Raw genomic sequence first — 18,187 nt, forward strand, 5'->3', positions numbered from 1 at the left:
TAGACTATGCAATTAAACTATAATACTCCTTTTGAGAAGATTCAGTTTATTAAGAGAATTAGCAAAATAATTTGACTGATTATCAGTATTTGTCAAAGCATAGGTGAAATTCTTTTGGTATTCTTTCTGACAGTGTTCTCTGTACATACCTGTATTAGTTGCTAATTTAAAATATTTGCTGTTACATTACTAAGAATACGTGTCAAAGTAAAAACATTCTAATTACTTAAAATTGTGGCTTTGCAAGTATTTAAATATTTCTCCTTATTTCATCAATTTTAAAAATACAAACTTCCAATGGGAGGTTAGGTATCAATATCTCAATAATCCAATAAAGAGTTCAAATTATTCTAAATTTCCTTTTCTAAGAAACTTAAATGGGAAGAACTGTAGTGAATTAGCCTTTAAGACTTAGCAAAATTACCTCAAATTTCCAATGAAATGAAAATGTTTAATAAAAAAACTAAATACAAAACTGATTCCCTTCGCATTTAAGTATATAACATCTTTTTAATGTACCAAAATATTAGGAAAAAACTAATGTGAACATAACAAGAACCTTCAAAACATAAACAGTTGCTTTTTGGGGAAACCATTGGCTAAAAATTGTTTGATGTGCCAATAAAACTATTTTTTTACATTTACTCAACAAGAAAAATAAGGGTCAACAAATATCCTATTGCTCGAGAAATAGAAAACTTCTAAATTGAGATCACCATCCTTTAATTTACCTTGAATGTAAAGTGAAAACCAAAAGTTAGATAACAAATACAGTTGTGATGCCATAAAAACTACTATGTTTTACATGTCTCCTATAAGTCAGAGTTTGTACTAGACAATTTAAAAATACGGTGTCATTTAATCCTCGAAACTATAACTAGCAAATAGAGATCAATAACCTCATTTACAAATGAGGTGTAAAGAACTCAAGTAACTTTCCCAGGGTCACAATGCAAGTAAGTGAACACCAGTATTCAAAAATTCAGTGTCTCTAACACAGACCTAACTTATCTTTACAAAATCCTGCTGTCTCAAGAATGACTATTACATAATAATTATTAAATGTTATGAACCCCAAAGGGCAATAAAAAGATCTCTCCATTTTTGAAATACAACTAAAAAAGCAAGTCTTCTTTGTGGTATACTACACATTCAAGACTACCCTGACAACATTTTCAAATACAGACATGCATTGCTTAATGACAGGAAAATGTTATGAGAAATGTGTCACTAGGTAATTTTGTTGTGTGAACATCACAGAATGTACTTAAACATTCTATGAGCATACAGAAAGCCCTGGACTGTATGTTATAGCTTTTATTGCTCCTAAGCTGTCAAGCTGAACAGCATGTCACTGTACTGAATACTGTAGGCAACAATACAATGGTATTTCTGTATCTAAACATAGAAAAGGCAAAAATACAGTATAATAATCTTACAGGACCACTATTATATAAGCTGTCCACTGTTAACCCAAAAATTGTTACATGGCCCATGACTGTACGCATACTATTTTTCAATTTGAAGAACTCCTACTGGTGCCCCCTAGTGACAACTTTTTCTTTTAACTGATATGATGTACCTATCATATAAAAATGTAAATGCTTTGGAACATTATTCAGCCATAAAACATAATAAAGCTCTGATACATGGTAAACGTGAATGAGCCTTGAAAACATCATGCTAAGTGAGACACCAGAAAAAAAAGACCACGTATCACGTGATTCCATTTATACAAAATATCTAGAATAGGAAAACCCATAGAGAAAGAAAGTAAATTAGCAGTTGACAGGGACTAGAAGAAGGGTAAAATGGGGAGTGATAGCTAATGGGCACAGGATTTTTTTTTAGGGGTAATGAAAATATTCAAAAATTTGACATTGGTAATGACTGCACAACATGGTAAATATACTAAAAGCTGATGAGTTGTAGTACACTTTAAAGAGTTTTGAAATGTATTTTATGTTAATTACCTCTCAATAAAAAAATTGTAAGATTTTTTAAGCATAATACATTAAACGCGTCTGAGTTATCCATGTACATGCTTAAAATATAAAATCTATGTCATTGTCCATATTATATACTCTAAATTATTGAATCCCATTTTTTATCATACTAAGTAAAAGGTTCTATTTTACAAGAGTACATTTTTCTGGACAATAAAAAATTTCTAACTGTCTAGAATTATTATAATCCCCAGAGATACCAGAAAGAACTACAACCACAGACAAACAAATTAGATTTTTCCAATTTACCAGTGTTAGTTCACGGTCCACATTTAGAAAAGATGCATTAGCACATGCTAATGAGGGATTTTTAACATGCAGGTACCACACACAAACACCATCTATTCAGTTAAAAGATCAATTTATAAAATCATCACTTTAAAAGAATTTTTGCTTTTGATTAAGTAGTATTTGAACCATCACAAGACAATAAGCAGAAAAAAATTATAAATAAACTTGAAAGAATTCAAAGGTTAGGAACAAAATGAACAACACAAGGATGATAACAAGTACTTACTAATTTGTTTTCCTGCATGTATATTCTTTGTAATTTCAGACAGCCCTTAGCTATGACGATCATGCCTTCATCTGAGATCTTGTAACACTGGCCGAAATGAATATCTTTGAGTTCTCTGCATTTTGAGCCCAGCTGTAAACAAACAGATTTAGCTGAATGCTCAAAAAATAACAAGGCAACATCTTTCAAGTGAGATTTTCATATAATTTTTTGAAAATAACCATGTCAGAGTTAAATATTTATGTTACTTGTAAAATAAGATAGAATGTTAGCAATCCATAATTTAAAACAGTAATGTATAAACATTTTTAACCTTCTAATGTACCTTCCTGTTTCAACCAACTCATATTACAAGCCCGCCAAGGTATCTGTATTCCTTAACAGTTCAAAATTATATATTTATTACTCCAGTATTTTTTTTTAAAGACAGGGTCTCGCTGTGTTGCCCAGGCTAGAGTGCAGTGGCTCAATCATGGCTCACTACAGCCTCAACCTCCTGGGCTAAAGAGATCCTCTTACCTCAGCCTCCTGAGTAGCTGGGAGTACAGGTGTGTGCCACTACACCTGGCTACTTTTTAAATTTTGTTGTAGAGCTAGGATCTCACTATGTTGCCCAGACTAGTCTCAAACTCCTGGCCTCAATAAATCCTCCCACCTCAGCCTCCCAAAGTGCTGGGATTACAGGTGTGAGCCACTGCACCCAGCCTCTCTTGTGTCTTAATAGTGAAGAAAAAAAAAATAACACTTAAAGGAATAAATTATAACGTATTCATAAGACTGAGTATTATACAACCACTAAAATTGGAACAAACGTGACAAAAACGTATGTAAGCTGTTATAGTATAATCCAATTTTATAAAGAAATTATGCATAAATGCATACATATGTATTTGTGCACAGAAACGGGACTGAAATACATACCAAGGTGTTCACAGTGGTTAATTCTGATTAGTGCATGAGTTTTTATTCCCTTCTGCCTATGAATCTTCTCTAATTTTTTTTAACAAACATTGCTTTTATGAGAAAAAAAAACTTACAAGTTCTGTCTCAAGTAAAGTAATGACATCAGAAATACATGTGAGTTCAGTTACTTTTCCAGAGGTGGTGATAGATATAAACTATATTATTATAATCTAGGCTGCACTACTACCAATAACATATTCCTACAGAAATGTAAACTCCGTGAAGCCAGCAGATTGTCTATTTTATTAAATAAGGTATCTCTGGTGCCCGGTATCTTACACTTAGTTGACACTTAATAAATATTTGTTAAATGAATGAAAAGGCTGATCAGGATTATGTACTATAAAGAAGCTCATTTTAAGTGGGCAAATACAGGAAACTATGATTGTAGCCTCATACACTACTAAGTTCCACAGTTAATTCATGGGTTCTAACTGGCCCATGGAGAGAATTCAGGGGTTTCAGGAAAGCAGATTTTTTTAAAGTACATGTTCATTTTTTATGTTATCCTCCAACTGAACTTTAGCCTTTCCTTATTATATGAAAAACGCTGCAGTAGCTTAGCAATACCTGAGACTTTGTAAGCAATAGAATCAAAGATTACTTCATATATCACTGTTGCAGATACCTTGAAATATTTTTCATTAGTATTCATCATGCTCATTAGATATCAGATTTGTATTGAATTCATTAAAAGAGGCATATATATTTCTACAACAAATGTACAATGGCATGTCACTATACCTAAGCAAACTAAATCCAAAGCCAACAGTGGGAAAAGCAAAGAAGTCTACTAAAGAACTCGCAACAGACTCACATATGTCTGGCAGTGAGGCTGAGGTTGGGGCTAAAAATACTAGAATTCTTGAAAGTCTGCTGAAAAAGTAGTTAAATCCTCAGATCACCTCCCCATTACTGCACAGTCTGACCTTGCCTTTTTTCCCACAATGCCAAAAAAATGTAATCTCTGGGGAGAGCAAAACCTAGGGTTTTTAGACTGGGGTATACCACATATAGCTGAGAACCAAAGCACAATGGGGAAAATATGGGGATTTGTGAAAGTTTATTCAGTGAAAACAGAGGAATTCAAAGAAATATTTCTATCCAATTTTCCAGAATGAAAGGGTATCAACTTCCAGACTGAAAGAGCTTATCCATGTGTCCAGCACAAATAACAAAAACAGACACACTGCAATGCAAATCATCATAAAGTTTCAGAAACACGAGTTTAAAGAGATTCTACAGACTTAGAGAGATAAACTTTATAGAAAGGATTAGGATGAAAATGCATCAAACTTCTTAACAAAACTAAAAGAAAGCAACAGTCCAATGCCATCAAATTCTGAAGATAAATTATTTCTAACCTAGAATTCTGTGCTCGGGATTCAGACTATGAATTAAGTGTGAAAGTAGAATTAGAGATGTTTTCAGACATACAAGTTATCAAAAGATTTACCTCCCATATACACTGTATCGGGAAGGTATTAGAATCTGTGCTCTATAAAACACGAGAATACACCAAGGGAAAGAAAACATGACATCTGGGTAACAGAAGATCTAACCCAATAGCAAGAGAATGGAAATCTTAAGGATAACGGTGGTAAGATACTAAGATGACCACTAATGCAATCACACTTGTATATGAGAAGTCCAGACTAGACTATCCCAGGCAAATCTGCTTTAGGGCAGTAAATGTAACGAAGTATTCACATATAGACATACTAATGCAACTGGAGGAAAGCTTTGGTCTTCATTAGTGTTAAGAGTATAAAAACTAGGTAAAGAAATAAAAAGACATTTATTAATTGCAATGAAAACAAAATGCTTTAGAGAAAAAAAGATAGGTACATAATTATAGAATGTAAATACTGAATACTTATTTAACAAAAATTATAATAGAATTATGTTAGAAGGATGAGAGGATAACACACAGGGAAAGAAGTATAAGTGAGCTAAATCCTTACCTTCGATAGCAAGGAATCAGCAATAAACAGTCAAAAGTGAATACGTTTTTTAAAAAATACAAACAGACATGGCAGGGGAAAATGTTTTCTCATTCTGTAGGAAGCCAAACTAGTCTGATTCCCAGTCTCTCCACTGATTATTCTGTATGTAATAAACTGGATATTTTCAGCTCGTATGTATACTTCTTCCCCTTGTGAATAAACTGCACACAGGGAGCAAGCAATCTTTACTTCTCCATTTGGGGCCACTCTGCTGGTTAGCCTAGTCAATGACTAGTCAGTTAGCCAAACTCCAGAGTCAGGTTAACAATCCCATTTAGCACTGTTTGTAAGCAATATTCTCCACCTTAGATTTTCTGAGTGCTAAAGCTGACATCTTGCTCCTCCATCACTATTTGTCATACTTACCAATTTGATAACATCCTGTACAGTGAATAGGAGGCCCCATGAGACCTCAACAGTTAGTACACCAGCTAGAAACATGGAGAAATAAAGGAACAGAATCTATATATTAACAGAAGGAATAAGTGTGGTTTTTGGTGAAGTCTCAGACATCAATGCGTGTGGACAAGTTGGTAGAGCTTCAAGTTAAGACCCGTAAATCACAGCGCCGCAGACTGGTAAAATAATTTAAACCGACTACATGGTGTTTTGACATTGAAAAGTAGCTTTGGTGGCTTTATCTATAAGGAAATGACTTTTCATAGAGGCCACATGGATAACCACACAAAGATGAGAACCACGTGGATGGCATATGTAGAAATTACCAGCATGTGAGGTAAAGTTAGATATGAGGAAAAGTGCCTCACAGGAGAAGCTATTATGATTTACTACTACTGAGTAAAACTATCATTTATTCTCACTGCAGAAACTGACACTCTGTTTCAGACATCACTGGATATAACCAGCAAGACCGGACCTAAATCAGTGCCTATCTGCACTAAACACCATTACACCATCCATAAATGTCCTAAGTTCCAGACTATCCCAGCATTGTAAAGTCAGTCATTATAACTGATAAACTTACAATTTGGCTGACAGTCTTTAAATTTCTCAATGTTGTATTTGTCTATGACCCACAGAAAAACATTCAGAGGGCATCAACTAAACCCTACAAAAGCATAACCATTAGGATGCCTTAAATCTAGCACAATTAGTACTCTATCTAAAAACCATAGAAATAGAATACAAGTCGTCTTCTTTTGGAGATGGAGTTTTGCTCTTTCGCCCAGGCTGGAGTGCAGTGGCGCGATCTCAGCTCACTGCAACCTCTGCCTTCCAGTTTCAAGCAGTTCTCCTGCCTCAGCCTCCCAAGTAGCTGGGACTACAAGCGCCCCAGCTAATTTTTGTATTTTTAGTAGAGACAGGGTTTCACTATGTTGGCCAGGCTGGTCTCAAACCCCTGACCTCATGATCCACCTAACTCAGCCTCCCAAAGTGATGGGATTACAGGCGTGAGGCACTGCGCCTAGCCGAATACAACTTTTTTAAGTAAAAAATTATCTATCCAGGAAGAAAGTGCTAGAGACACTGGAACTCTACCCTGTCAAAAGGGAGAAATCCTCGTAAGTGCCCTGGCGTCCAGCTGAGACACCAAAAAGATGGTACCTTGGGAGCAAGAACTATGCCTAGAGTAAGGCCTATTCTAGACCATCCAAGTTAGAGGGATTTGGGAAATATCTTGGGCTTTCCACATAATAAAGCATAAAACTGAACATAAACAAGATAAGGATGATCATTCAGTAACTATAATGCTTGCTTTAAAAGAAAAGATTTCTGGTTTTCAGTCTGGCATGTAAGGAGTTTAGAAGTTGCCACTCTGCTCTAAAAAATAAAAAGCTAAACACACTGAAAAATTAACAATTCTTTTTAGATCCATCAGAGAAATGAAGACACAGACCAAATCACTGCCACAAAACTGCAGAGACAGGCAGATACAGAGAACAACTACTCACCAGAAGAGAAACTACTACCAGAAACCTTAGCAGGAACCAGGACTAGAGTAGGAAAATCTAAACTCTGCATTTGCCAAAATACTTGAGGCACAGCATGGATAAGTCTGATAATTAAAAATTCCAGGGGGACCTAGTTATAAGACAATACTCATGCTTTTGTGAGTTTTATCTACAGGAGCTCTACCAGGTCTTCACGGTGAATACTGGAGAAATCACCTCATGCATACAACAGTGAGAGGACAAAAGTAACCATTTTGAAATATGCCAGAGGATTCTATTATTCTTAACAAGGTCTGTCCTCAGGAAGAACTATTTTACCAGAGCCTAACCTGTGGGAGTTTTGTCGAAGCCTAACCTTCCTAGGGGAAGGAAAATATTGAACTCCAGCCAGCTATAGCCGTCCACGTAAGGAAAGGGATATACCAAACTCCAGCCCTCTCTAGCCATCCTAGCCCACCTAAGCATAAGGGGAAAAAAAGAAACACTAGTAAAGGTAGCCCAGTGGCACAGACTTGCCAAAATATTAAAACCTAGTCCTAAAACTATAGATCATTTCCCATCTCCCCACACCTAACCACTATATTACTAAAGGCCCATTTAGGAAAGTTGCATTTCCCAGTATACGTTGAGTATCCCTTATCCAAAATGTTTGGGACCAGAGGCATTTTAATTTTTGGATTTTTTCAGATTTTTGAATATTTGCACTACATTTATCAGTTGAGCAAGCTTAATCTGAAAATCCAAAATCTGAACTGTTCCAATGCGTATTTCCTTTGAGTGCCATGTCAGCACTCAAAAAGTTTCCAATTTGGAACATACTGGATTTTGGAGTTTTGAATTAGGGACACGCAACCTGTGCATCATGTCCACATTTCAATGAAAAATTAAAAGGCATACTAACAAGGAAAATACAATTTCAAGAGACTGAAAAAAGCATCAGAACCAGAGTCAGATATGGCAGAAATGTTGAAATTACCAGACCAGAAATTTTTTAAAACTATGATTAATACGCTAAGAGCTTTAATGGGAAAAGTAGACAACATGCAAGCACCAATAAGCACTATAAAAATATACATTAGTAGACTGGACATGGTTAAGGAAAAAGTCTGAGTTTGAGAATATAACAGAAAGTTCCAAAACTGAAAATCTGGAGAAAAAAGACTGAATAAAAATGAACACAGTATCTAAGAACCAGAGAACAACTACAAAAAGTATAACATAAGTGAAAAGTGAATACTAAGACAAGAGAGACAGGAACAGAAAAACGTTTGAAGCACTTATGACTAATAATTTACCCAAATTAATATCAGATACCAAACTATAGACCCAAGAAGTTCAGAGAATAGCATGAAGGAAAACTGCAAACAAACAAACTAAAAACTACACCTAGGAGGCATATCATTTTCAAACTACAAGAAATCAAAGGTTAAAAAAAAAAAAAGAAAAAGAAAAAGTAAGAAATCTAGAAAGAAGCCAGAAGATAAAAACACCTTACCTACAGAGGGGCAAAAATAAAAATTATATCTAACTTTTCCTTAGAAACCATGTAATCAAGAAGAAAGTAGAGTGAAATATTTAAAATTTCGAGTATCATTAAAAAGTCAGGAAACAACAGGTGCTGGAGAGGATGTGGAGAAATAGGAACACTTTTACACTGTTGGTGGGATTGTAAACTAGTTCAACCGTTTCCTCAAGGATCTAGAACTAGAAGTACCATATGACCCAGCCATCCCATTACTGGGTATATACCCAAAGGATTATAAATCATGCTGCTATAAAGACACATGCACACGTATGTTTATTGCGGCACTATTCACAATAGCAAAGACTCGGAATCAACCCAAATGTCCATCAGTGACAGACTGGATTAAGAAAATGTGGCACATATACACCATGGAATACTATGCAGCCATAAAAAAGGATGAGTTTGTGTCCTTTGTAGGGACATGGATGCAGCTGGAAACCATCATTCTCAGCAAACTATCACAAGAACAGAAAACCAAACACCGCATGTTCTCACTCATAGGTGGGAACTGAACAATGAGATCACTTGGACTTGGGAAGGGGAACATCACACACCGGGGCCTATCATGGGGAGCGGGGAGGGGGGAAGGATTGCATTGGGAGTTATACCTGATGTAAATGACGAGTTGATGGGTGCTGACGAGTTGATGGGTGCAGCACACCAACATGGCACAAGTATACATATGTAACAAACCTGCATGTTATGCACATGTACCCTAGAACTTAAAGTATAATAATAATAATACATAAATAAGAAAAAAAAACACAAAAGGCAGAAAAAGCATGGAAGACAAAAATATTAGCAAAGAACTAGGGGAACAAAGAGTAAACATTAACAGATATGGTAGATATTAATTCAACTACAGAAATAATCTCTTTAAATATCAGTGGTCTAAAAACAACAATTAAAAGATTGTCAAAATGGATCAAAAAAACAAGACCCAACTCTACGTTGTCTACAAGAACTCTACTTTAAATAGACAGAAATATATAAATTAAAAGTAAATGAATGAAGAAAGATATACCATATTAATACTAATCAAAAGAAAGCAGAAGTAGCTATATTAATTTCAGACAGAGCAGGCTTCAAAGCAAAGAATGTTATCAGCGATAAAGGGGGACATGATATAATGATAAAGGAGTGAACACTCCAAAAAAGCTTAGAAATCTTTAAAGCATATGTACCTAACAACAGAGCATCAGAATATGTGAAGTAAAAAATGACAGATCCTAGAAGGAGAAATAAATGAATTCATTATTATAGCTGAAGACTCTTACCACACGATCCAGCAATCATGCACCTTGGTTTTTACCCAAAAAAGTTGAAAAATTATGCCCATGCAAAAACCTGCACACAGAAGTTTATAGTAGTTTTATTTATAATTACTAGAACTTGGACATGCCCAAAATGTCCTTCAGTATTTGAATGGACAAACTTGTGGTACATAACAGGCAATAGGATATTATTCACTGCTAAAAATAAATAAGCTATGAAAAGACATGCAAGAACCTTAACTGCATACTACTAAGTGAACGAATCCAGTCTAAAGGGGTTACATACTACATGATTCCAACTGGAATCATAAACATTTTGGAAGAGTTTACAAAGACAATAAAAACATTAGGGGTTGCCAGGAGTTAGAGGGGAGGAGTGAATAAATAGGCAGAACACAGCAGCGAAAATACTATATACTGTATCTATAATGGTAGATACATGTCATTATATATTGTCCAAACTCATAGAATGTACAATACCAAGAGTGAACTCTAACATAAATTATGGGCTTTGGAAATAATGATACATCAATGAAGATTTACCAATTATAATAAATGTATCACTCCGGTGGGGGATACTGATAATGGGAGGGGCTATGCATGTGAGGAATAGGAGTATGCAGGAAATATGCAAAATTTCTCAATTTTGAAATGAACCCAAAACTCCTCTTTTAAAAGGCTTTTGAAAGTCAAAAGAGTATTCACAAAAATTAGGCAGCAAACAAAATTTCAATATTTCAATGAATTCAAAAGTGATCTGGACAGTGAATAAAACTGTAAATTAAGAGAGTTGTAAATAAGAGAAAAAGTACTTAAAAGCAATCCTTCAGAAATGCTTAAAGAAGAATTACAATTATTAACTAAAATAAAACTGAGAATAGCTATAGTAACTTCAGACAGAGCAGACTTTAGAAGAAGAAAAGTTATCAGGGATAAAGAGGGACATACATAATGATAAAAGGGACAATGCTCCAGGAAGACATAATAATCCTTAACATGTATTCATCTCACAAAAGAGTGTCAGAATATGTGAAGCAAAAACTGTTAGAACTACAAGGTAAAATGGATAAATTCACTGTTAGAGACCTTAATATCCTTCTATCTGAAATAGAAAGATCCAACAGGCAGAAAATTAGTAAAGACATAGTTCAACTCAATAAAACCATTAATTGACTGGATATAATGGACATCTAGAGATCACTTCATCCAGTAGTAGAATACACATTCTCCTCTAACTCACATGGAATATTCACCAAGACAGACCGCATTCCAGGCCATAAAACACACATTCGCAAATTTAAAAGAATAAAAATTATACAATGTCTGTTCTCAGACTACAATAGAAATAAAATAAAAATCAATTACAGGAAAATGACAAAAATACTCCCAAAACACTTAGCGATTCAAATAACACTTTTTTAAAAATAATACTTTTAAGTTCTAGGGTACATGTTCACAACGTGCAGGTTTGTTACATAGGTATACAAGAATGACACGTTTCTTAACAACACATGGGTCAAAGAAGAAACTTCAGAAGAAATTTTAAAACATTTTGAACTAAATGAAAATAAAAATAAAACTATCAAAATTTACGAGATACAGCAAAAGCAGTGTTTAAAGGGAAATTTATAGTTTTGCATGCTGTTGTAAACGAAATCGTTTGGGGTGTGCAGAAATACAACTGATTTATGGTATCTTGATTTTGTATCCTGGCACTCTGCTGAAATCATTTATTAGTTCAAATGGGTTTTTTGTGGTTTCCTTAGGGTTTTCCATTCATAAAATAATGTCATCTTCGAATACAAATAGTTTTACTTCTTCCTTTCCAATTTGGAAGCATTTTATTTCTTTTTCTTGCCAAATTGCTCCTTAGAACTTCCAGCACAATGTAAAACAGGATTGCCAAAAGCAGGCATACTTGTCTTATTCTTGATCTTAAGGGAAAAGTTGTCCATCTTTTATCACTGAATATGTCTGCTGTGGGTTTGTCACATATGGTCTTTTTTATGTTGAGGAAGCATCACTCTATTCCTAGTTTGATAGGTTGTTTTGTTTTGCTTTTTCAAGAAAGGCTGCTTATTTCACTTAAATGCTTTTGCACACCAATTAAGATGACTTTTTTTTCCTTTCATTCTCTTTATGTGGTATATTACATCGATCGATATTTGTATGTTGAGCCACCCTTGTACTCCTTGGATAGATCATAGTAGGTCATGGTGTCGAATCCTTTTAATCTGGGGCTGAATTCAGTGTGCTAGCATTTTGAAGATTTTTACATACTCATTAGAGATACTTGTCTGTAGCTGTTTTCTGTTTGTTTTGTAGTTTCATTTTTGTAGGGTCTTGGGCTGGCTTCAGAATCAAGATAATGCTGACCCCACAGAATAAGTTAGGAAGTTTTGCCTCCTCTTCAATTTTTTTTGAAAGAGTTTGAGAAGGACTGGTGTTAATTCTTCTTTAAATATTTGAAAACATTCATCACTAAAGCTATGGTCCTTAGTCTTTCTTCATTGGAAATTTTTTTTAACTAATTCAATTTCCTTATTTTTTACAAATATATTCTGATTTTCTACCTTTTTCTTTTTTTGTTAAGAGATGGAATCTTGCTATATTGCCCTAGCTGGAGTGCAGTGAATATAGCCTCAACCTCCTGGGCACAAGCAATCCTCCTGCCTCAGGCTCCTAAGTAGCTGGAACTCAGAATTTCTACTTCTTGGGTCAGTTTTTCTGGTTTCTGTATCTCTAGAAATTTTTCCATTTCATCTAGGCTATCCAATTTGTTCGCATGCAGTTATTCATAGTTTTCTCATGCAATCCTTTTATTTCTATAAAGTCAGTAGTAATGTCTACTCTTTCATTTATGATTTACTAATTTGAGTATTTTTTTCTTAGTCAATCTAGTTAAAAGTTTGTCAGGGTTTTTTCAAATCTTTTCAAAGAACCTAGTTTGGTTTTCAGTAATTTTTTTTCCATAGCTTTTCTGTCCTCTATCATGTTTATCTCTGCTCTGATCATTATTTCCTTCCCTCCACGAACTTTGGGTTTAGTCTGCTCTTCTTTCTCAAGGTGTACGCTTTGATTACTGCTTTCAGATCTTCTTTTTTAATGTAAGCTTTTACAGCTATAAACTGCCCTCTGAGCACCGCTTTTGCTACATCCCTTGAGTTTTGGAATGTTGTGCTTTCATTTTCACTCATCTCAAGATATTTTCTAATTTCCTTTGTAATTTCTTCTATAATCCATTGGTTTTGCAAGGCTCTGTTAATTAATTTCTACATATCTGAGTATTTTCCAATTTTCCTTCTATTATTGATTTCTAGATTCATTCCATTATGGTTAGGGAAGACATACTGAATGATTTCAATCTTTTTTAAATGTATAAAACTTGTTTTGTGATCAAACATATGGTCTATTTGTGAGACTGTTCCATGTGCACTTGAGAAGAATGTGTATTCTTCTGTTCTTGAGTGTACTGTACATATCTGCTAGGTGCAATGGGTTCATGGTACTGTTCATCCTCTACTTCTTTGTTAATCTTCTTCCTGGTTGTGCTATTCACTATTGAAAGTGAATTACTTAAGTCTCAAATGATTAATGTACAACTGTCTATTCCTCTCTCCAAGTCTTTCAATTTTTGCTATATATATTTTAGGGATTCTGTTGTTAGGTACATACGTGGTTATAATTGCTGTATCTTCCTGACAGATTAATATTATATATTTATCAATATACAATAATTCTCTTTGTCTCTTGGATCCCTTTGGACTTAAAATCTGTTTTGTTTTGTTTTTTTTTATAATAAAACAGCTATTCTAGCTCTCTTCTGGTGTGGAATATCTTTTTCCATCCTTTCAACCTCTATGTAGTTACTTTTATCAGTTTTCTTTATTCTTCATACGGCTTTCATTTACCATGTAGTATCTTATTTCAGCCTGCAGGACTCCCAGGAGCATTTCTTGTAGGGCAGATCTATTAGTAACAAACTCCTTTAGCTTTTGCTTATCTGGAAATATCTTAATGTCCCCTTGAGTGGCCCCCTATTCTTTAATAGTTTTGACAGATACAGAATTCTTGCTTGACTTTTTTTTCTTTTGACACTTTAAATATTGTTAGCCCACAGCTTTCTGGCTTCCATAGTTTCTGATGATAAAACAGTTGTAAATCTTATTGAGAAGTGCTTGTATGTGATGAGTCACTTATCTTTTGCTGCTTTCAAGATTCTGTCTTTGACTACTGACATTAGACTATAATGTGTCTCCGTTTGTATCTTTTTGACATTATCCTACCTGAGTTTGTTGAGTTTCTTGAATGTATAGATGCATACCTTCCACCAAATTTTGGAAATTTGGGTCATTATTGCTGCAAATATTCTTCTTGCCCTTTTTATTTCTCCTTTCCTTCTGGAATTACTAAAATGTGAATGCTCTTCTGCTTGATGGATGTCCCACCCATCTCTTAGGCTCTACTTACCTTTCTTCACTCTTTTTTTCTGTTTCTTAGACTCAATAAATTCAACTGTCCTATCTTCAGGTTCACTTATTCTTTCTTCCACCTCCTCACATCAGCTCTTGAATCCCTCTGGTAAATTTTTTATTTCAGTTACTGTACTTCTCAGCTCCAGAATTTCTATTTGGTTTTTTTCCATAATTTCTAGCTCTTCATTGATATTCTCTACTTGTTCATACATTATTTTCCTAATTTCCTTCAGTTCTTTGGCCATGGTTTCCTTTATGTCTTTGAGCATATTTCAGATAATGGATTTAAAATCTTTATCTAGTAAATCCAATGTCCAGGCTTCCTCAAGAATGGGTTCTATTTATTCTTTTTTGTTTTAATGAGCAATACTTTTTTCTTCACATGCCTTGTAATTTCTTGTTGAAAACTAAATATTAAAACATTAGATTATAACGTGGTAACTTGGGAAATTAGATTCTCCCCACCTCCTTACGCTTCACTGTTTTTGATTAATCAAGGCTTAGCTTGCATTCAGCCAGCATTTTGAAAGAGATTTCCTTGGATGTCAAAGCTTAAAAACAAAACTAAAACAAAAAAACAAAAGCACTTATCCTAGTCTTTGCAGACTGGCTCTGTGCTGGGATACTCCTTTAAGACTTAGCCATACCATTCACAACTCTGCCTTGGCTTTTACTTACTGCTTGTACTGGGCCTAGCAAGCACACAGTGATAAACTTTATGGTCTTCTTAGGTCTTTCCTGAACATATGTCCTGCCCTGGGCATGCATGCAGCTTTCTAAATTCCCTTCTGTACACTGAGGCTGATTGTCCTAATTTCAAAACAAAAATAATAAAAAAACTCTCTCCCAGGCTCTTTTTCCTAGGTCAATTGTATGTCTCACCATAATCTATTGCCCAAAGAAGCTTGCCCAAAAGCAAGTTTTTTTCATTTGCTTTATAATGTGTTCAACCAATGCCCACAATTTTCCTCCCTGACTGGGTTCTAAATTAGGTAAAACAGATATATAGGCACCTGCATCAGCCCTTCAAATAGCTCTCAAGTAGGTTGATCAGACAAACAAATAATTTGCAAATAAGGTCTGCTCTGCTCCCTCTGGAACCAGGGATCTGGGCCCACACTGGGAATGTGGACTGTCATCTTCAAGACTGTTGCCAAGCTGGGGAAGGGGTGAGGCACAGGCAAGTAAAAAAGGCACAAAGTATTCCTTCCACCTTTCAGTTGCCTTTTTCTTGTCTCAGCATTTCTTTGGTTACTATAAACCTTTGACATTTCCAGAGTTCTGACAAAGTTGGATCTGATAGTTTAGGCTTGTTTTTCAATGTTTTTATGGAGAGGTAGGGTTGTGGAGCTGCCTGCTCCAACATTTTCCTGATAGTACTCTACATAGTTATTTTTAAAGACCTAAAAATTGATAGCATAGCCAGATTTCAAAATTTAGTAATGTAACATTTATTATTTTTGTACCATTTTTTTCTGAAAAAAGCCTACAGTGACTTATTTCCAGAAATTTCTACTGCTCACTATGAGTTGGAATGTTAAATTGCTAAAACTGCAAATATTTAAGTCACATAAAATAGTAACTTAATGTATACAATTTCTTAGATACATTTTAATACTTTGACTACAATTATCGTTTGTTTGCTGGCAAGTGCTAGATGATAACAAAACTTCAGAAAATTGAAACAGCCTCTTATTCCTAAATAGATTTTTCCCCTAGATACATGATTGTAGTTTTAAAAGATATATATATAATAGAAACACATTCCACTGGTTAAATTATTTTGAGAACTATTACGAACATAAAATATAAATATTTCAGGGTGGTATTTCACAAAGAGGATAGTATTCAGCCAAAACCAGCCTGAGTTTTTTAGGTGCTTCACCATGTTTAAGAAATATTGTTAAGCAGAATCCGATATTTAAAACATTAGAGTCTACATCTATTAGAGCTCCAAATTGAAATGCTTTAAGCAACTCTTTTTGTAAACAAACTGACAGAATTCAAAAGGCACACATATTTGGTATCCGCTAAAGTCAATCAAAATTATAGCAGTTATAAAGAAAATATATTTTAAAGAAATTATCAATAAAATTTACATATATCATTCTAAAACATTTGTCAATTTTTACTGACAGAAGAGGAAAAAAACAGAACCCTGCAACAACTTAATCTGTAGAATCAACAATTCAGTCAATTGCTAAATTAATGAGTTCAAGAAAAAATAACAGTCCCAGGTAAGTCATCAATTATGGCTAGTTCCCTCTTGGCTTTTGTAACTCTATTATACATTTTAACGTAACATTGTTAGTTTACTAAAACCATAATACAAATCCATAGTTGGATTTATGAAATATCACTAGGTCATAAAATTAATTTAGTGAATGGGTCAAGGCCAACATTTAACATAATAGAACAGAATAGATAATATCAATGTGCATTGCACATAAGGATATGTATTGTTTCATAAAACTTAATTTCTATTTTATGTATATATGAAAGCAATTCTCTTTCTACTATACCCATAACACTATTCCATCAGAGGAAAGAGTCTATTATGAAATCAAACATACCCTGCTACAGCAGTCTTAAGTATAGGAAAATATTCTCTACACTGCAATGAGATCCTACGTAATTACTTACGAAGAAAACTACCTAAGGGGAAAAAAATTTGATTGTTTTGCTACTTTTATCAGAATATTACCTCACATGTAACTAATTCATAATTCAGAAACCATAAATATCTGAAGGAAACATCTAAGTAACAGGCTCCAAAACACCTCACATTCTAGGGAAGATTTACATGATTACTCTCAAAGTTGTAAATATAAGATAAATTCATAATACTTGATTGGCATATTAAATTTTGCTCCTTCTCTACTTCAACCATGACTACAATCTTACTCTTTTTCACAAAAATTACTAGGTATACCCTAAGAAGTCTGCTAAACTATTACCTATTTGTGTTGTATCAGAATTAAATATGAAATAGATTTATTCCAGTTCTTAATAAATACATACACCTTTTTGAAATGTTTCATTGTGAAGATAAATTGCTGAGAAATTTCCATCAAAGTAAATAAAATCATGCTATACACACAAAATATATATTTCTTCATAAAAAATTTAATATGTTTAAGAACTTCATGAAATGCTTTGCTAGTAAATAATCCTGTACATAGCAGAAATGAATCAAGAAAAATATTAAAACAAGTAAGTCTTTTTGCACAATATGCCTTTGCAAACAAAATAGGCTACCTTATAAGTCGGTAACATTCTTAATATATAAGTTGTACTGACACACTCCGTACTATTTAGGATAGAGTCTTCCCAAATTTCTTCTTATACCAAGCTTTCAGTTAATTCATGTATAAGGTTTAAATTTAAGGATATTCATCTGTTGAATAAATAATCCACTCTGAGCCAAGAAACCTTAAATGCCATTTCCAAAGGAAGTGTAATTAACAGAAAGCATGCATAATACTATTTTTAACCCCTTATTGTACCA

General features: G+C 34.1%; 1 protein-coding gene across 1 annotated transcript in view; it reads right to left on the reverse strand.

Annotated features, from left to right (window-relative positions):
• Window positions 1-2,523: 2,523 nt before the first annotated feature.
• Window positions 2,524-18,187, reverse strand: part of LOC105538609 (F-box/LRR-repeat protein 17-like) — a gene marked incomplete at its 3' end in the record, with an annotated part of 37,760 nt that continues 22,096 nt past the window's right edge. The window contains exon 5 of the mRNA XM_011978502.1: window positions 2,524-2,655. Coding sequence (XP_011833892.1) covers window positions 2,524-2,655 — 132 coding nt within the window. The remainder of the gene's footprint in view (window positions 2,656-18,187) is intronic.

This window comes from Mandrillus leucophaeus, unplaced genomic scaffold (genome assembly GCF_000951045.1).
Source record: "Mandrillus leucophaeus isolate KB7577 unplaced genomic scaffold, Mleu.le_1.0 Scaffold1956, whole genome shotgun sequence".
NCBI classification, from domain to species: Eukaryota; Metazoa; Chordata; class Mammalia; order Primates; family Cercopithecidae; genus Mandrillus; species Mandrillus leucophaeus.